We start from the raw sequence: 20,700 nt of genomic DNA, 5'->3' as shown, positions 1-20,700 counted from the left end.
CCCCCCCTTGCTACGCCTCTGGTTCTGTCCCACAGCCATCTATCAGTACAGCTGCTCAATGTGGCTGAACCATAACCTTGTATGGACTTGCAAACTCTCCCTATCATATAAGTTTGATGAAACAAACAAACAAACAAACAAATTCTACCCTGAATAGATATTGATATAAATGAAAACTGATGCAGCAGAAAGTTAGGTACTAACCCCTTGACTGGAGGTTTGGCGTCATGTTTTTTTCATGACCCAGGTCAAGGGGTGGGTGGTGCCCCCTCGTGTCCAGCGACCTTCTTTGTTCCCCATCACATGGGAGGGCCCTTCGGGACTGTCTCCAGGTTGATGTGTGGCTCTCTGGGCCTAGTTAGAGTTTGATTTGTTTTTGGAAACCCTGATGGATGTCTTCATTTCGCTTAATCGAAAGTCAGCAGCAGCAAGAATCCTTCTGCTTAATGAACCTTCCCAGCCGCTGTTTTTTTTTCTTCTGTGCCTGTCCAGTGCCTCTGGTCCATGCAGCTCACCTGTTCTACTGGAGGTGGGGAACATCTACATGGGTGTTTTCCAGCTGCTGCTCAGGGAAGGCAGGATGAAGAATTTCGTCACTTCCTGGGCGGGGCTGGACACCCCTCTCTCCTCCAGTTTAGCTTCCTGCCTTGCCAGGGGTGACAGCGCTTCTGGTTGCTCCAACAGCTATACCTTCCTTCCTCTCCTGACTCCTATCTGCAGATGCCAGTTAAGGGAAGGTCTCTTAGGCTGGCACCCCTTCCCTGCCCTTCTGCCTTACCAGTTGGCAAAGGAGGTGAGGGCTGATGACTGAGATAAGCTTGGCCTTTGCCCGCAAGGCAGGCAGTTGCGGGGGGGGGGGGCGTCCCCACCACCAGGCTGCATCTTCCCAGTCCTGCAGGGCTGGTGGCAAGGTTGAGTTTTCTCTCCATCCCTTGCAGCTGCCATTTTGACTCTCCTTTGAGTACAGAAATGGGGTTTCAGGGGTCTCGGCCTTTCTCAGAGCATCCGTGGGATGGCTTCTGCTTGACGTGCGAAAGATCCCAGGTCCAATCCCCAGCACGTCCAGTTAAACGGACCCGCAGGAGGTGATGAGGAAGACCCTTTTCTGCCTCAGACCCTGTAGAGCTGCTGCCAGTCTGGGTAGGTAGTCCTGACCTTGGTGGGCCAGGGGTCCAATTACCGTATAAGTCAGTTCCACGTGTTCAGGTGGATATCCTGCAGATGTGTCCTGCCACGGTTGCTTTCCCCAGGCACAGTCTTTCCTCTTGGCACCCGGTGGCGGGGGTGGGGGACTGCTCCCATCATGCTTGTCTAATGACCAGGTGAATTGGATGAAGGAAACTGCAAGAGTGAGACCTCTAAATACTGGAAATTGGTGCTGAGGAAATTGGTGCTGGAAATTGGTGCTGAGGAAGGTATTTCAATGCTGGAGGGAAAATATGTGTGTGCCCCCCCCTCCCCCGTCATGGGAAAATGGCTGAATTCATCTGTTCTATGTGTCAAGGGCCTCTGTCTCACTTGACTCTGAGGTTGGCTGCCCATGGGGGGCATGGATCTGCTCCCTCAGGGCAATTAACCTGTTCAGGAGCTCAGTTTATCCTGCATGATACCCCCGTCCACACCAGAGGGCGCCAGTTGGCCCTTCTTTCTTTCTGAGAGGGACAGTTTTGTAAAATAAAAGGATGTTGTTGATTGTGATTGTTATTCAGGGTGTCAACTTGCAAAATATTTTTTTTCCAAAAAACCATTTCACTTTTTGTGCTTTTACCTGATATAAAAAGGTGCTGCAGTCTCTTAATGAATGCATGGGTTGTTTCCGGTGTGGGATGCAATGGGATGGTGTATGGGCTTCGGGCAGTCACATGGTCCCTCCGTTTGCCTCCTGGGTTCAAGGCAGAGCGCAGGACGGAGGCAGTTGTTAGGCCAAGGTTGGGGAGCCCTGCTCAATCATGAAACACATCAGGTGATTTTGGGCTATTCACACACTCTTACCTGGCCTACTTTGCAGGGTTGTTGCGAGGATAAAATGGAAGAGGGGAGAAATATGTACACAATCTCTTGATAGGAAGGGTGGGGTTACCAGCCTGCTAGATGATAGTTAAATGAAGAAGAAGAGTTTGGATTTATACATCACCTTTCTCTCCTGTAAGGAGACTCAAGGTGGCTTACAAGCTCCTTTCCCTTCCTCTCCCCACAACAGACAACCCTGTGAAGCAGGTGGGGCTGAGAGAGTTCGGAGGGAACTGTGACCAGCCCAAGGTCAACTAGCAGGAATGTACGAGTGCAGAAACACATCTGGTTCATCAGATAAGTCTCTGCCACTCAGGTGGAGGAGTGGGGAATCAAACCTGGTTCTCCAGATTAGAATCCACCTGCTCTTAACTACTACACTAGGCTGGGTAGACATCTAAGAAAGTAGTTATGGCTGATGTCATATAACTTCAGGGCTCCTATTCCCAAAGGATCTCAAGAGTCGTCTCTGTAGCTGGCAGTAGGAGCTTTTTCTCTGGCCAGGCTTCCTCCTCAGAGTCTGACCCAGGTTGGTTTGGATGCTGCAGAATATCCATGCTTGCCAGTCTTCTGTGGGCAGGGTCCGGGGCTGGGTTGCTTTCAGCTGGACCTGGTCCCAGCTGCGGTCCTGAGCCATGGATGGATGCCACCAGTGGTGGGATTCAGCCGGTTTGCACCACTTTGGCAGAACCAGTTGTTCAAATGGTGCTCGTAAACAACCAGTTGTTAAATTATTTGAGTCCCGCCACTGGATAGCTCCCTTAGCAAACCTGTCATGCAATCCACTGTTTTTATTACCTGTGATAGGAATCGTGCCAGTTTCATTTTTTGACAAAATCTGCAAGCCGTCCAGGTTCCTGATTTCCAGCTGAGCTTTCCAGGGGAAGCTCGAAAGGCATTTGGCAGAGGAAAAGAACTCTGTCTCATTCCCGTCACTCTCCTGCAAGGATTTTTTTCCTGGAGCTGTTGAACCGGGGATCCAAGGAGCCGAGAATGAATTGCTTCTGTGCGGCCGGGCTGCCCCGTGCACCTCCCCTCCCATTAGCGCACCCTGCAGGGCTGGCGTAGCCAGCTGAATAACAGCAACCCACAAAAGAGGAACTCAGATCAGCTGAATCAACGCAGCATCCGAGCGTTAGGCGTGGGTACGCAAGCCATCCCAGCGGAGCTAGTCTGACAGGCCCTGCTGCCTTTTTTTGGCTTCTCTTGGCGCCTCTTTGTGCCTTCAGAAAGCTGTGCCAACGTGAAGCTAATGAGGCCATTCCATGCCCCCAGGAAGCAGGTTACGCCTACTCACTGGGGAAACTGAGGCACCATGCAAGGAATCCCTGGCCTCCGGCCTCTTGAGTGGTGGGTCAGAACCACAAAATTGCCGATGCTTCGTCCCTGAGAGTTTCTGGTTCTCCTGCTCCAATAAGGGTAAATGTACAGGCAAATTTTCAAAATTAAAGAAAAATCCAAAATGTTTTTATGGGACTCACTTCTGTGTGAACATGGAAGATCTCTGTGGAGCTACATGGAGAGCCCACATGGTATAGTGGATAGAGTGGCAGACTAGGACTCTGAGCAGCCTGAGTTCGAATCCCCGCTTTTACTATGGAAGCTCATTGGGTGACCTCGGGCCTGTCATGAACTCTCAGCCCGACATCCCTTGAAGGGTTGTTGTTGTGAGAAACTGGAGTAGGAAAGAACACTGTTTTGAAGTCACTTTGAGTCCTAATTAGGGGGAGAAAAGTGGAATATAAATAAATGTAAATGTAACATCAGAGTTCCAGCTGGTAGAGAATTGAAATTACTTCGGGGAGTCATCTGCCTGGAGCTTTTAAACAATCCCTCAGTCAAGTCCTTTTTTGAGCCATCTATAAAATGGGGAAAGCAGGACCACTTCACAGGGGTGTTGGGTACACTCTTCCCTCTTGGAAGGCTCCTCTGCTAAAAGTTGTTAAAATGAAGATTGGCACTTGCAACCAACAAGAGGCTCCTGTCCTTGGATTGGCCAGCTAAGGTTCAAGGCTGCAAATGAGGTCTCCGTGCATGCCCAGAATAACTCTCCTCTTCAATATTGCTCCATATGCTCCAATATAGGTCACTGGACTTTCATGTTCTGAATTAGCCACCTTCTGAGATAAGCCTACTGTGGACAAAGCCCAGAAAGCCATTTTGGACTTCCAGGGCCTGCAAGGAAGTCCAGGATGCAAAGAAGAGCCAGTGGGGTTCCAGCTGATGTTCAAGAGACCTCTCTCGGGCTGCCGTCCCGCCCCCGTCTACCGCCTTTAGGTTCTGCTTGCTGAGAGGAAAGGCAGAGCCTGTTTTTGATGTGGAGCCCAACTTCTCCTGCGAGGAGTGATTCTCCTCCCGAGCTTTATGTAATTAAAAAAAAGAGAGAGAAAGAAATCAAATTGGCAAAGGCACCTCTCCCTCTGTTCCCGCTCAGTGATTGGCCTATAATTGCAGGTTTATCGCCTGTACAGCTATTGTGTAATGACATGTTTGCAAATTAATTTTTATGGCTCATGCTATTAGCATATACGGTAGAGGAGGGGTTAGTATTAATTACCACCGTTGTTAGGGTAATCCTGGCGAATTAAAAACCTATAAAAGAATGACAGTTGGACACACAGAACCGAGGGGGGAGGACGTGTGATCAGTGTCAGCTGCTGTGGGTGGCGCTTTTGACGTGGGTGATGCTGGCCGGGAGTCTGGAACGCCACACTGAATGTCCAGCCCTTCTGTGTTCCTGCTCATAGCCTGGATTACTGGGAATTGGGCTGGAGAGATTCATGGCTCTGGTGTGAGGTCCATTCTAATCTCTTTGCTCAGTAGCGGTTCCAACAGTGGGGTGTCCTTTTCCTCTGACCCAGTGGTTCTGGGGTGCATGTGGAAGATCTAGAGCATATGTAAGAAAAAGAAGTGGAGTATATAAACCTGTTGTAGTTTCCAACTATCAGATCCTCTGAAGATGCCAGCCACAGATGCAGGCAAAGCGTCAGGAGAGAATGCTGCTAGAACACGGCCATACAGCCTGGAAACCACACAGCACCCCACCTTGACTCTCCTTACAGGAGAGAAAGGTGGGGTATAAATCGAAACACCTCCTCCTTCTTGGCAGCGCTGGGAATTCAGGGGTACAGATCTAGCTTCTTCAAGATCTGCTTTTTGGGCATATGGATCTTGTGGGGGGCATTAAGCCACAACTTACCTTCTATGACCCAAAGGTGTATCAAGACAAGAGACAGTGGTTTGCCTCCACATCACAACCCTGGGATTCCTTGGTTGCCCATCTGAATATTTACCAGGTCCAACCCTGCTTAGCTTCTGAGAGCTGAGGAGATCAGACTATCCAGGTCTGAGTGTAGATCTTTCGACTACATTTTAATTTTGCCATGTGGTTCCACTCCCACTCCTATTTGTTGTTGCAACAGCCCTGGGGAAGACAGACCAGCCTAAATTCACATAGTGAGATTAAAGTCTCCGTCAGCATTTGAACCTGTACTTCCCCTGTCCTGGTCTCACCATTGCCCACACTGGCTGTCCAGAAGCACTCTTGTGCAAACGGGGATGAACGATAAGTATGTATAGTGCACATCTGAACTTTCCACAGCTCTCCTGGTGTTGTGCAAGGGTGCATGGTGTGTGGCCCACGCGCATTTAGTTTGGCTGCACTGGTTGAATTGCCCTGCAAGCTCGAGGTGTGTTTGAAACCCTCAGTTGACGAGGAAGTTGCAATCTTGGAAAGATGGTCAGATTTGGATTCTCGTGGTCTGGTGCCCCAGTAAAATGGTAAGAAGACTCCTTAAAGAGGCTCAGAGCTGTGCTCCTCCGAAGCGCTTTATTTTTTAAATGAGAGAACAGACTTAATCTTTGTGATTTTAATTATTTAAAAGAGGGGAGTTTTCAGCCTACAGATTCCTTTTATTTTTATTTATTTATTTATTTATTTATTTATTTATTTATTAGATTTTTATACCGCCCTATCCCCGAGGGGCTCCGGGCGGTGTACAACAATAAACATAATAAAATGGCAAAATCTTTAAAAGCTGCGATAAAACAGTAAAAGCTAAATCTTATAAATACAATACAATAAAATACAATAAAAATACAATAATAAATATAATACAATAAAAATACAATAATAAATATAAATGGCATCCAGCTGCTCCGTATTTGAAATCCTCTCCCCAAGAGGGAAGAATGGCAGGTCCCAGATGTAGAGGGCCATGAGGCAGAGGGCCATGAAAGGGGGAGGCACCATCAGCGGCCGGTTCCTCCAAAGGCCCGGAGGAACAGCTCCGTCTTACAGGCCCTGCGGAACTCACCAAGGTCCCGCAGGGCCCGGACAGTTGGAGGAAGAGCGTTCCACCAGGCCGGGGCCAGAGCCGTGAAGGCCCTGGCCCGTGTGGAGGCCAGCCGCATCACCGAGGGGCCAGGGACCACAAGTAGGTTGGCCTCAACTGATCGAAGAGGCCGTACAGGGACATATGGGGTGAAGGGGTAGCGTCTTCAGATGTGAATTTCCTGGGAAAAGTTGAATCAGTTCATTTCCCGATGCCCTAAATAGGACTTGATCTGATTTAGTGTTTTTATTTTCACTTGTATTTCATATAGAACAGTTAAAATGAAACCTGTGCAAGTTCTGTGCTCCAGTGGCACAAATGTTTGCAAGTGGTTGCCACACTGATTTTACCATGCTCCGAGAACCGTGTGTGATATGCCCTAGAAGCGCCTCCTTGAAAGAATCGAGCGCTTCCATGAAGCATCCATGTTTCATTTTTGCTCTCTGTAGTGTTGCTTGCAGTCACTTGATAGTTCTGAATCCACCTGGGGTGTGAGGATAACCCTTCCTCCATTTGCACAGAGACATATTCATGAGAGTTTTAGCAGTGGCGTAGGTTAAGAGCTTGTGTATCCAATCTGGAAGAACCGGGTTTGATTCTCCACTCTGCTGCCTGAGCTGTGGAGGCTTATCTGGGGGATTCAGATTAGCCTGTGCACTCCCACACACACCAGCTGGGTGACTTTGGGCTAGTCACAGCTTCTGGGAGCTCTCTCAGCCCCACCCACCTCACAGGGTGTTTGTTGTGAGGGGGGAAGGGCAAGGAGTTTGTCAGCCCCTTTGAGTCTCCTACAGGAGAGAAAGGGGGGATATAAATCCAAACTCTTCTTCTTCTTTAGTTTTGATTCCAACTGCGTGACCAATCACGTGAATTCATAACCTGATTTTTTTCCACAAAAATTGGATTATTAGATGTCTTTGTGGTTTCATCCACCCAACTTCTCTGGTTTAGAAATCATTAAATCATTACCTGTACTCTTTCACATGAATCACCTGAATGCCTTTAATTACAACTTGGAAATCGCCAAGTTTGCCTGTTCCTAATGTTGTCTTGGCAGCAGCGTCCGTTCTTTGCTGCTAATTTAGAGGTAACAAAATGATCTTTTGAAAATGTGCCATGGTAGAATAAAAGCAGGACATGTCCCATTTTGGAAAATTTCCCAGCCCAGACCGTTTCCCCCCAGATGCTTTCTTTCAAATTCGGCAGACTGCCTTGAAGGGTTTCCTGTGGTTCCAATCATTTTAGCACTTGGTGAAATGAGTCAGGTCCGCAAAAGCCCACACTCTAGAAAAGGCATGAATTCACCTTTAAGGTGCTACAGCGACCAGCAGAGCTACCCTAATAGCATTTTCTTGGGAGTGAGCCCCTTTGAGTTTTGAGCAGATCTGCTTAGACAATCCTTTTCACCAAAGAAGGAGGATTTGGATTTATATCCCTCCTTTCTGTCCTGTAAGAAGACTCAAGGTGGCTTGCAAACTCCTTTCCCTTCCTCTCCCCATAACAGAACCTTGTATGGTAGGTAAGGCTGAGAGAATTCTGAGAGAACTGGGACTAGCCCTTCTCTCCTCCTCCTCTTTTTTTATCATGCTGTTAGTTGTGGTCAGATAGATGCAGGTGAACAGCTGTGTTCATCTGTTTGAGGAGTTGCTTCTTAAAGACCTAGCAAAACTTATTTCTGCCCAAGCTGTCATGAATCAGTGTTCACTTCTTCAGCAGAGACGTTGGAATGATGTAGTGAGCTCTGCCTCTCAAAAGCTGATCTTGGGATAGGCTTTGCTAGTCTTCAAGGTTCCTCTCGTTTGTTCTGGACAAATAGGCTTTGCAGGTTTTTGAGATGCTGCAGAAACCTGAAAGGCTTGTTGGCAGGACTGAGTGCAGTGCGCGCCCTCTCTTAAACACTTCCTTGGTCCCTAGCCTTTCTATCTGCATTGCTGACTGCAAAAAGCCCCACCAGGCCCAGCAATTTCAGATCTTTTCAGTCCCTTGTGCTGTTCTGAGAACTGGCAGTGATGTATGGGCCAACACTGGCTTTAGTGGAGTCACTGGCTTGCTTTAATTGCAGAATAATCTCCCCAAAGGCAGGTTTTTATGCACAGAAGTGTGTGTGTGTGTGTGGGGGGGGGGGTTGTGCTTCTTGCTGCATGCAAAACATGGGGGGAGGGGGAACTTGCAGGGAAGCCAGCTCCATCTCACTTGCAGCACCCCCCCCCCCTTTACAAGATTGCCTTTTTAAAGCATCTTGGCGGGATGGTCATTATCAGCACAGGATGTGGCTTGTTTTCGCAGTGAAGAGATATCACACATTTTGACTTGTTGAACTTGAGTATTTAGAATGGGTGAAGGGATATCGAGGGAGGCAAGGAGAAGATTGGTAGGTTTCTTTCCCTCACCCCTCTCTCAATCCCTGGTGCAAAGATGTCCGCTCACTTGTAGGTCAACATACTTGTGAAATTCCTTTCTGGTGTTGCGCTCTGTGAAACTCCAAAGCTTGCACGCTCCCATACCATGTGTATACAGTTGGTTCAATCAGACTGCGTTTCGCTCAGGGCATGACTGATGTGGATCTTGAATCTAGACTGGCGCTTGAGGTTCACTTGCCTGGTCTGTACATTTACAAATTGAACGGACGAGCAGATTAAGGCCGCGGTACCGTGCATGCTTACCTGGGAGTAAACCTTTGGGAATGTATTGGGTCTGGCATCCAGACAAGTGGAGAATTTAAAATCAGAAGCCTTGTGATTCTTTTTATGAAGACTGGCCAAAATCGAACAGAACAACGTGCAGACTTTTGAGTTCTCCAGCATTCTTCATCAATTAAAAGCAAAATCCGAACGGAAGGAATGGGAAAGTTATCACAGGGCATATGGCTGTGCTGCAGATTATTTGCATATAGCTCCTTTATCTTTTAGGCTATAGCTGCATTAGCGGTTTCTAAATAAGAGCTTTATGTGTGTGTGTGTGTATCTGTTTGTGCGTGCGTGGTGGGCGTGTGTGTTGACCTGATGAACTTGTGCTCCAGTGCTTCTGATGAAGTGAACTCTGACTCAAGGAAGCTAGTACTGGGGGTGGGGGGGGGGGAGTGCTTCATAAACTCCTGCTTTGTTTGGTTTCCTTTCATTTGCTGGGCCTTTTAATTCCAAGCTGTCCTTTCTCTGTCCTACTTGGGAAGTCTCTCTAGCCCACCATTTTCATGCTGCCAAGAACTGTGGGCTGCTAAAATTTCTCCCCTCCCTCCCAGGAAACTGTGCAATTTAAGGTCAATATTGTCCATGTGCCTTTCACATTTCCAGCATTGCTAGTTAAATTGGTGGAGGGAGAGGAGAGTTAACTTGAGCTCCAAAGAGAAATTTGTATCCTTGTTTTTGTGGTGTTTGGGCAAATCCAGAAATATTTGGTGTTTTTGCTTGTAAACAGCGGTTCTGAGCCCAAAGTGGGTTGCAGTGCCAGGAGACAGGAGGATTCTGGGAGACAAATTTGGGTTTGCCCCTTTATGATGCATGAAATGGGCCCGGAATGTTGCTCAAGCAGGCAACGTGTTTATCAATATTAAACATGGAAAATGAAAATATGAACTTTGGCACCGCCAATTGATGTGAAATTCCTCTGCATATTGTGTTGGTGGAGGGGGAAAGTCGGCATAAAGTTCCTTTGCAAGGGTCTGAATCCAGACATAGGTGCCGCTTCAAGAAGTTCAAGAATCAAGTTGCTTTAAAAATCAAGCCCAACCAGAAATCTTGTTTTCCTGCGGCACATGTGAACTGTGTCTTCTTCCACCTGAGGGGTCCAAAGAAAGGATGAGATTCTTCAGTCGGGGACGTGGGGAAGGCAGTGGCCAGCAAACAGTCAGCGGGGAGAGAACAGGCCAACAGCTGTCCATTCTCTCAGGTGCTCTTACCTCACAGGGTAATTGTGAGGGTGTAAATGGGCGGAGAAGGCAAACAGTGTCTTTGAGGTAGGGGTGGGCTGAAAATGCAAGAAATACAGAAATAAATGGAGGCTGGCATTCCCAAGAGGCCTCCTCGAGCTTGGTCCAGAGGATGCAGTAGTAGCCACACCTGGATCTTGCAACCAAATGTTGTAGGTTCAAGTTCACCAGGCTACAGGGGTGAGTTGGCCTTGAAGGTGCCCTCTGCCCCCTTGTCTGGTTTGGCCACAAAGAACTGGCTAATAAGCCCAAGAGCTGGCCTGGGAGTCCAGGGACCTGCACCCCTCCCTTCCTGGCCATCTTATTACCCACCCCCCTCACCCCAATAGTTAACGGCGATTTTGCTATTATGGTCAGTCTTTTGTATTTCAAGGGATGGCAAAAATGTCCCCCTCTTTCGCCCCCTGTAAAGGATGAATTGAAGCAGCTTGTATGTGTATGTATGTGCGGGGGGGTGGGGGGTTGTTGTTCATTATTTTTTCTGGACCAGCAGCTGTTATGCATGAAGCCCAGGAGCGGAGGGGAGGGTGGTGGGAAAATAGAGGCAAAGGAGGGAGGGAGAAATATTTCCTCCTCTTTGGGGGATTGGAGAAAAGCTCAGTCTGTAAATATCCCCCTCGCCCTCCCGGCTTGTTTTCCTTGGGGGTGTCCCTTCTGCACACCCCCGGAAGGTCAGAAGGGGAAAGTGTCACCGTTTCTTCCTCTGGTTTGACTGGTCAGCCTCCTCTTTTCACCTTTTCTTCTTTTTTAAAAAACAGAATGCAAATAATTTTTTTAAAAAAAAACGAGAGAAAGAGATAGCGAGAGGTCCCGGTGACCACGGGGAAGATGCCTGCTGAGCGAGTGGAGGAGCCCGCCCGGCATCCAAGCAGCGGAGGAGACTGCTGCTGCTGCCGCCGGCCCGGAACAGATGCCAAATGATTCCCTCCCCTCTCCCTTTCATTACGGGAGACAAATTTGCTGTCAGCTCGCCAGATTTCCAATTTACCGATAATGATTCTTGCATGAAAATTGATCGAGGGGGCCACTCCGAAGCGGCTGGCTTCTCCTCCGCCTCACCTTCGCCAACAGCGGGAGGGACCCTTGGCCAGCCGGGTGAGCCTTCTCTGCTCCACTCCCCGGTTCGGGCTTGTCCTTTCCCCCTTCTCTCCGTCTCCTCTTTCTCCTCCGTCTTTTGGAGTCACTGCTGGGATGCAGAGTGGAAGGGGGCACACCACGGGGCCAGAGAGCTAGCCTTGGGGGCGGCATCAACCACCCCGAGCACCCCTGGTGCCCCCTCCTTGGCATCTGGCATCGCACCTTGTGATCGCGTCAAGGATCTCTTCCTCCCAAGGAGAGCCCTCCGCTGCACTTCTTGGCACCAACCCCCCCTTCACACGCCCCCCCCATCACCGCCCGCCCTTTCTCCTCCCTCTTTTTCCTTTTGTAAACCGGTAGCTAAGGGGGAATGGCAAAACAAAGCCCCATTTCTGCTTGACAACCGGAGGAGCCGGAGAGAGTCGGACCCCCCCTCGCTCTGCCTTTGCCTTCGAACAACCCCCCCCCATTTTAATTTGATGCTGAACATGAAGCCTCATTGAAAACAAACTCATTGACTCCCCTCCCCCCCCCCCACTCACCCTTGACATTCAAGTGGCTGAATGGGAAAAAAAGAGCTTCAAGCAGGTCTTGGGGGGCGATCCGCTTTCTTTCTCCTTTTCTTTGGCGCTCTCTCTCTCTCTCCAAATGAGTAATCCCTAAAGGAGGTTCTTTAAAAAGAGGGGAAAGAAGAAGAGGAGGCGGAAGAAAAAGCGAGCGAGCGAGCCGCCGCCGAGAGGAACAAGCCCGGCGATCCCCCTTTCACTTGGGCGCCCGGGGTCTCTTTGCCTGTCCCTGCACTCCAAAGGGGGCGGGCACCCAAACAAGGGAAAGGCACCCGAAGACATGCCAGGCGCAGTGGGTCTTTGACGGATAAGCTTTGGGCAGCCGAGACCCCTAACTCACCGCAGACCCCCTTTAAAAAAATACTTTGATCGTGTTTCTTTTTGGTTTGTGTGTTGAGATCCAACTAGAGAAATAGATGTAGATATATTTTTTTGTAACACAAAAACCGCCAGGTGGTTTGCTACTCTTGTTTTTCTTCTTCTGCCCGCTCTGCCAGACTGGGTTTTTGTTTTCTTTTTTTTCTCCCCCTCTGAATGCCTTGGAACTGTGTGAGAAAACATGTTTGGATTGAAACCACCTCTCTATTTCTTGCCAGGTAAGGTCACTCTGGGTGCTGTCTCCTGCACCTTTCTTCCTTCCTTTGTTTTCGGTTGAATTTTGCAGCAACACTGAAACCGCAAAAAGCCCGGTGGCAAGCCCAACGGAACTCTTTGAGATGCACCGGTCCTGACCTCGGCTCGCTCTTTCCTAAGAGGAGCGCCGTTAGGATTTGGTCAGGTGTGTGAGGGTAACTCTTGGGCCAAAGTGAGAATTGAATAGAAGAACGTGCCGACTGGGTGAACTTCGCTGTGGAAAGCTGTGCTTCGCGTTAATGTGCGCTACACGGTTGGTTACGGGAGGGTAAAACAACTTGGGGTTCTGCCACATTGCTGGAGTTACCCAGGGCATAGAAACTGGAGGCGTGCTTCTGCAGCCCCCATTTCACTCGCTGGAGCTCAGGGGAAATTACGAAGAGAGGAGAATTGCATTTGTACACTTGGCAAACGGCTGTTAGGCATGCTACGTAGGAATCAGGGGTGATTGGCCCTGGGTTAATGGAGTCGCTTGTGGGGGTAACTCCAGGGAGGTTGGTGGGATTGCTGTGGCAGGCAAATCCACTTCAAGTCCAAGGACCTCCCCCGTGCCCCCCTCCCACTTCCCATCCCTCCCCCACACTGGCACAGCTTTCCCTTTCTGAAAGCCATGTGCAACTTGAGTGCACATCAGGTTTCGCCTGGCCCTCAGGGTGTATAACGTATCTCACTCCTTTTGTCCACCCCGCTTGGCTTGCTAAGTGGCGAGTCCTGTTTTATTTAGCAGCAAACGGCAAAAGCACTTAAGTAATCTAAGGTGAATTAAGACGCGTGGTGTGAAGTTACTTTCGAGTTGGTGCCTAATATTGTTTCACGGATGAGTGAGCTCTGATCATGTAGCAGACAGACCCAAAGTGGCGGCTGCCAGTCTCCCTCGCCTCTCCCCTGCTTCTCAGTTGCTTTTATATTTTATCTGTTGCCTTCCCCACAGTTTTTCTTTTTTTGTTGCACGGGGGGGGGGGGGGGGGCACTGCCTGGGCTCTGCGTGGCCACTGTTGGCGACCTTACTGTTCTGGGTTTTCTGCTCAAATGGCACTCCAAGTTACGTGTGTATGAGTGTGGTTGACAACACGCTGGTTTCCCCTGTCAGGTCTTGTGTCTCATCTGCTACACCCTTGGTGCAAATTTGCACCTTTTGAAAGGCAAGCGGAAGATGGAGGAGGTGGAGGGACTGTCAAATTGTCCTCCCCCACCTTAATACTCTCTTTGGTTACTCACTTGGGTACACATGAATCACTCAGGTTGCTGGCCCCAGTTTTTCTTGGCAGCTCGGTGACTCTTCTTTCTCCCCTGTGGTTTCAGCTGAGGGGGGGAAAGGAAGGCCCCTGTCCCGAAGGCCCCTCTGCCATCTTGACATCAGTGGTACTTTTCTGAACTTTGGTTGATTGTGAAGTCTCGGCTTCAGGAAATGGGTTTTCCGTGTGGCAGTTAGTTGCAGGAACCTCTCTTTCTCTTTTTAAAAAGTTCACCTTCGCTCTGACTCAGGAGTTCCCAAATGGTCACCGCAGAGGTGACTCTGGCTTAAGGGTAAAGGTTGAAAAGATGGGGCACTTGTTAAAGGGATCAAAGACCAGGTGGGTTTGCCCCCCCCCCCTTGTTGTGGGAACTGACCGACTCTGCCCAAAAGGCCCTTTATTGCAGCATGTAAAAACTCCAGTTAAAACAGAATGTCAGTGCAAAGTTCCTTGCTGTTTTAACTGGGAGAGCTCCTCTCTGTAGAGCGTGGAAAATAGTTAGTCATGCATGAAAAACTGGGGACTGCAAACCAATGGATCCATAGTCACCTTCCACTGGCTTTGAGGTTGCTGGTGAGGCAAATGAAGAGGGTGTATTCTTTGCCAGGGATGGAACAGGGTTTTCTGCACCCTAGCCTTCCCTACATTTGTGTGGTGGTCACTGGTAAGAAACCAAGTGGCACGTGCTTCTGAAGGGGCGAACGCACCATGGGCTTTGGATTAGCCAGCCCACTTCTGGTATCTGCCCTCTGAATATTGGCTGTGAATTGTCTTGGACAACTTCCAGTTAACAACTTCCACCTAACTCCCAGCGCATGCGCTCGCCCTGCACATGTGTCAACGAGTAGAATTTTACTCCCCTTCTGCAAATTTCATGCAAAGCTTTTTCTGCAAATTTTCTGCAAAGCTGACCAGTGCTGGCAGAACTCTTGGGAGAGATTTTACCACAACTGAGAAGATCTTGGACATCCCTGCCTTTGTGGATTTTTCTAATGGGTATGTGGCCCGCAAAGCTGAGCATTCCTGTAGATATTTTAAATGGTGTTCCCCCACCCCGCACTGCTATTACAGTCTGAAATACATTTGCTGTGTAAAGTTTAAATGGTGTTGCACTCCAATTGGATTTTGAGGCTGGATATATATTTTTTTTTTTCTCAAAATGACTGATGATAATAGACTAGCTGTCGTTGGCTGAGAGGCCCGGAAGAGTTCTGGACTGATTTGACTGAAACTGAATTCCATGGTGTTCCCCTGTCTACAGCCTACATTAAGAGGGCCAAAGATTCAATGGGGCCAGGAGAACATGGCTTAAAATTTGATTATTTAAAAAAAAAACTGAGACATAAACGTAAGATTAAGCTGGACTTATTCAGGGAAACCTGAAACTGAACTGCAAGCACAGACCGGAGAGAGTTTTGGATTCCTTTTTGAGGAAGGAGGGTTGTGTCAAAGATAGAGTCACTGGTCATTGTGAGGTGCTCAATTTTGTGCTGCTGGCTGGTCTGTTGTAGTTGTTAGGCAAAGAGCTAGAAACCAATGGAGCAACATGGTATAATGGTTAGAACATCAGACTAGGATCAGGGAGTGCCAGGTTTGAATCCTGACTCCTGCTGTGGAAGCTTGCTGTATGAGCTTGGGTCAGTCGCACATTCTCCACGTGATCTACCCCGCAGGGTTGTTGTGCTGACAAATTGAGGGAGAGGAAACCTGTGTAAACCATGTTGGGTCCCTTTTGGGGAGAAAAACACAGGGTCCACGTGAGGCAAGTTGAGAAATACAGATGGCTTTGTTTTAGATCAGTGCATTGGGTTGAGGGACACAAGTGCACGTGCGGTCTCTCTAACTACAGGATAATCTTGCAAATAAGGTTCCAAAAGTTACCAGACTTTGGTGTTTATTTTTTTTTCTCATTCCCCCTCATCCCCACACACTACTTTAATCACTTGAGACACACTGATAGTCTCAGGGAAGAGAAAAACCTCCCATCAGTTAATTGGAGGAACTGCATCTCCTTCCACGGGCTTCCTCTGCGTGATTTATTCCTCCTTCTTTTAGACCTGTGACAGAGTCGCTGCATTTCCTTCCATTTTCACTTTCTGGTTAAACCCTCAGTGCTGGCTGCGTGTGGGCTGACTAGGGAGGAAAGCAAAGTGCATTTCCTCTTGTGAATAACTGGTGGAGTTTGAACTCTTGGCCTGAGAGAAGATGCACACCAAAGGAGGATTGAGCATCAATCAGCTGCCCTTGAGCTTGGTTCTGGTTTGGCCCGTTGATGATATTTGCCCTAGGCAGTTGGAAATGGCACATCTTTTTTGCTCCATCCCTTGATGGTGAATCCAACCTGGAGGAAGGATTTGGGAGATAAATTACCCCTTAGAAGCCCCCCACTAACTACTCTCCAGAAGTCATTAAGAATGCAAGAGGATAGTTTCACTGTGTTGAAACCACAGAATTACTCCTGTGGGACCCGGGCACATGAGTCCACGTGTGATGTGTGGCTGTGGTGAAATGAAGTGGGTTCCCCAGTTTGGCCATAGATCCACACCCAGTTGACGGTCAGCTTATGAGTGGGCAAAGGCCATTCAGCTGAATTTAAATTGGTGAAATGACAACAGAAAATGGCAACTCTCCAGAAGATGCAGCCCTGTAATGTTGATAGGACTGGGTGATTTATCCGTTGAAAATTTTTGGCTCTATTATTAAACCGTGCCCCTGATTAGTCAGACAGCCGATTTTTAATGAAATAGTAAATTATCTTTTTTTTAAAGTAGTGACTGTCAATTGCTGCCTTAGCCGACGCATTTCCCTTTCGGTGTCTCACGCAAGAGAATGCCATTTCCAGAGGGGTCATGTCAGATGTTGCCTTAAAACTTAGAGAGTTTGCTTTTTTCTTTCATATCCCCCCCCCCCCCCCCGGTGATTGACTAATTTTTGTCCAATTGGATTGCATGGCCTACCAAAATATATGTATTTTTAATGCTTTATATACTTCATTTGTATCCTGCCCTTCTCCCAAGCGGAGACACAAAGAGGCTTATCTTGTTCTCCTCTCCACCATTTTATCCTTACAATAACCCTGGAGGTAGGCTGGACTGAAAGTGTGTGAAGGTTACCCAGCAAGATTCTAGGGCACAAGTGGGGATTCGAACATGAGTCTTCCAGCTCCAAGTTTGACACTTCCATCACTATTTGGCTGTTTTGTGGGCAGAGTCAATCAGGTGTGTTTTTCTGTATTTTCCAGATGTGCTAAACGATCTGATTGGGTCTGTGCTGGAGCTCTGCAAAGGGAGAGCAAGATTTCGGGGACATTTTTGCATTTCTTGAAGGAGGAGAGGATACTCAAGCGACCTTAGCTTTGTTGAAGGGCTTATCTTTCACTGGATTGCAGTGACACTTGTGTAAAAATGTGTTGGCAAAACCGGCCGTAAGCCTGGTGCAGTTTCTGATGTGGGGACCACTTGTGGCCAGTCAGACGGAGCACTCTGTGGCTTGGAAGAGCTGCTTTGAGCTCGGTGGTGGTTTTTTTGGACCGCTGGGTCCAATCCGTAACTCCGTTGCTTGCCTCTCTTGTCTTCCTAGTCCTTGGAGATGAAGAATCCTGGTTTGCATTTTTTTTTGTTGTTGCTTGGCCTCTCCTCTTGATGTGTTCACTGGAAAATGATAAGGACTGGTAAATTCTCTGTGCTATTGTCCTGTAAAAACCGCCTGGGGTGCCTCTGGAGACATCCCTCTTTGAATGTAAGGAGGATTCTCTCCCTCCCCTCCCCTTTTTATTTGCATGGTCCAATCAAGAAGAATTTACTTGCGCGCCTCCTGTTGTGTGAAACTTCTCTGTTTTACTGTAATTGCCAAGGCACTAATTCCTGCTCCCTGTAAAAATCAACCAGCATTTAATGTTGGGATGGGTGTAGCAGGTGGAGACAGCCAGCATCCAGGGTATGATGGAAGGCCGTGGAAAGATTCATTTCCAATCTCCTTCCCAAAGGCGCAAATATATTCCTCCTCCCTCTTCGGAGTCTGGGTTTTTCTCCCCCCACCTCCTTCTCTGGGCATCCATCAGGTGGTCTGTTTTCCTCCCTGGAAGCACCGGAGAGGGAAAGAAGAGGGGGAGGCGAAGCATTCTTGAGTGTCACGCTGCAAGATCCGAAGCAATTAAGGAAAATTATGTGTGGATGCTTCCAGCCGCTGTCAAACAGTGAAATTATTGTGCACAACCATTCCAGGCTACCGGGAGATGTTAGAAATGCTAATCGGGCGGGTAGGGTCACAGCAGATAGAAATTTCAACCTTCTTTGAAATAGATTTACCCGAGGAAGAAAGGTGTGCTGGGTGGCTAAGACAGCTGTTGCTCAGGGAGGGCTTTGGGTCTTGCCACTGCTCCTTAGGCAGGGCTTAGTCTTCCAGGCCAGAACCAATTCTTTCTCTCCCCACTGCCCCCTTCGCCAGGACAGCAGGGTCAGGAGAGTCCGGAAGGGGGTAGCTTTAATGCCCACTCCACTTACTTTTGGAATGGCAGGAAGAACATTCCCGGGACTTCCCCCACCCTAGTTTCCTCTTGTATGCCCAAGTGGAGCAGAGACCAAGGTTGTGTTCACGTCCTGGTATAAATACGAATACAAGTGAAGCCACCTCTTACAGAATGAGGTCCTTGGTCCATGAAGGTTATCCTTGCCTACTCAGGCTGGCAGCCACTCTCCAGGGTTTCAGGGTGAGGTCTTTCACATCACCTGCTGCCTGGTCCTCTTAACCTCAGATGACGGAGATTGAACCTGGACCTTTCTTCGTGCCAAGCAGATTATCTTCCACTGAGCTACAGTGCCCCCCCCCCCCCACGTTGCAACCCTTTCCCCCTGCTTTATAAATGTGGAAACCTGTAGATAGGAGTATTGAGAATGAGGTAGAGGAGGAACAAGCTTATTCTCCAGGGCCCACTGCCCCATATGTTTGGGGGGCAGTTGCATTTCCCCATTGAGCCGTCATTTGCATCTTTCATCCCTTCTTCAGGCATGGCCAAGATACCAGGTTGCAACTTTTGATAATTGCAAGATCCAAACCTTGCAGGCTGCATGGGGATCTCCTAGTTGCTTAGATTCTGTTGTGACCCCAATCTCTCTCTCTCTTTTGTTTTTTTGCCTGCCCTTCCGAGCACTGCTTTGGAGTTGCGGCAGTTTCATACCCTGCAAGCCTTGGAAATGTGGACGGCAGCATCTGGCGGGGAGGAGAGGATGCCGTTTCTCTTCTTGAGCACCAGTGTGTATGTGGCTTTTTTTTTTTAAAGGATGGCTTCATCAAAGGGCTGCTTCTTCTGCGTCCTTTTTGCTGGGAGAGGAAAAGCGGCAAGCCACCTCTCCTCGCCTCTTGGAACTGTTCAGCTGCTCAAGAGCGAGCGAGAGCCATCCCCCGGTATTAAGGAGGCTGCGCCAAAATTACCTTCCCCATCACTCCAGGTCATGCCGTTCGGCGAGTCATTAATAAAAGGAAATTGCAATCAGATGCCATTCCGCTCAAGAGGGATGAGGCGGGCGATAACAGCAGCCGCATCCTCCTCATCATCTGGGGCTTCTTTCAGAGAGACCCAAATTCGTTATAAAGGCTGGTGGGGGGAGGGGGAAGAGCCCAGGGAGAGGGAGAGGCAGAAACATCCTTTATCTGGGGAGAATCAAAGGCGCGCTGCTTGTGCGGCTTCTTCCTGCCAGCAAGCGCCTGCTCTTGGGGGTGGGGGAGGCGTGTGCAGGTCGCCTGAGAGCGGGGACTGACAGTAACGCCAGCTGGCAGCCCGGCTTATATGGCATGTGCCCTGCGCTTCCTCCCGGCAAGGATTGATTGCAAGGCCACGATCCTTGCTGGGCCTGCAAAAGACCCTTGCAGCCCTTTGCTCTGCTTCTGACACCTCCCGTCCTGGCAGGCATTGGGAAGGAGATGCCGGGAGAGTCTGGAGTCAGTAGCAGGGAAGCCAAAACAGGGCTTTGCTCCAGCCATGCCCAAGTATCCTGGTCCTGCCTGGTTTCCTGCAACCCTGTAATGGTGCAGGATGAGCTCTGCTGGATCAGGTCAAAGCCCTGTCTGAGGCCAGTTCCAAAACCTGGCCAGGATCTGGGAGGCAGGGTGCATGTGACCTTGATTGCTTGTTCCCAGAATCTGGTTTTTGGAGGTATAGTGCCTCTGTACCTGGAGGCTCCATGTGCTATGAGATTTTAAATTTTGCTTTTATGTATCTGTATGGGTTTTGTCTTACGATGCAAACCGCCTTGAGCTCCGTAAGGAAGGCAGCTAATAAATGCTTTAAATTTTAAAAAAATAAGTTGAAAGCGCCCCCCCCCCCCCAAGATAATGGCCATCACCTTGATAGGTACACAAGAATAGTGTTTCCCCTGGCTCTTTTGCCATACCTTAGTTCTATCTATGTGCCCCCCCCCCACGGCTGGGGTCTCCATCCTTATTTCTGTCCTGCCCCCCTACTTCCAGCTGCTTAAATGTCTCCCCCCTCAGTCATAGAATTCAAACAGGATCCCCCCCCCCAAGCCACACACCCACCCCTCCCTTCTTCCCCTGGCAGGCCCTAAATTCTGTTGGCATGGCAACGATGTCAACCACTTGTGTGCGTTTTTTTCCTTCCTCCCCTGTGATTATTGGTGGTGTGGGGGACGAGAAAAAAAAAGGGAAGACATAAAAGAAAGTGGGGGGGGGAGATGGCTTGTCTTCAGTGGACTAATTACTGCGGAGGCAGCTGGGGAGGGATGTCTGGCTAAGTGGTGCCTTCTTCCAAGCCGTGCGGTGACCCACGGGCAGGCGGCAGGAATCAATAACGTTAGGAAGGGGCTGGAGGCTGTGTTTTTTTGATGCCTTGGGGGGCTGGCTTTGTGCTCTGGGGGCGGGGGAGCAGGCCGTGGGCCACGGCTGGCTCCCTTTCACCCTTCCGT

General features: G+C 49.1%; 1 protein-coding gene across 3 annotated transcripts in view; it reads left to right on the top strand.

Moving 5' to 3' along the window:
- GSE1 (Gse1 coiled-coil protein) overlaps nucleotides 1-20,700 on the top strand; it is a 165,092-nt gene that overhangs the window by 50,885 nt on the left and 93,507 nt on the right. For 2 of the 3 annotated variants that reach the window (XM_048515389.1, XM_048515388.1), the window contains exon 1: nucleotides 12,000-12,508. The exons of the other annotated variant lie outside the window; for it this stretch is intronic. In XM_048515389.1, the coding sequence (XP_048371346.1) occupies nucleotides 12,472-12,508 (37 nt within the window). In that variant the 5' untranslated portion in view covers nucleotides 12,000-12,471. Of the gene's footprint in view, nucleotides 1-11,999; nucleotides 12,509-20,700 lie in introns of those variants that run through there. 3 annotated transcript variants of the gene reach the window in all.

The sequence above is a fragment of the Sphaerodactylus townsendi genome, linkage group LG14, assembly GCF_021028975.2.
Source record: "Sphaerodactylus townsendi isolate TG3544 linkage group LG14, MPM_Stown_v2.3, whole genome shotgun sequence".
Classification (NCBI taxonomy): domain Eukaryota; kingdom Metazoa; phylum Chordata; class Lepidosauria; order Squamata; family Sphaerodactylidae; genus Sphaerodactylus; species Sphaerodactylus townsendi.
This window is presented reverse-complemented; position numbering and strand designations above follow the sequence as displayed.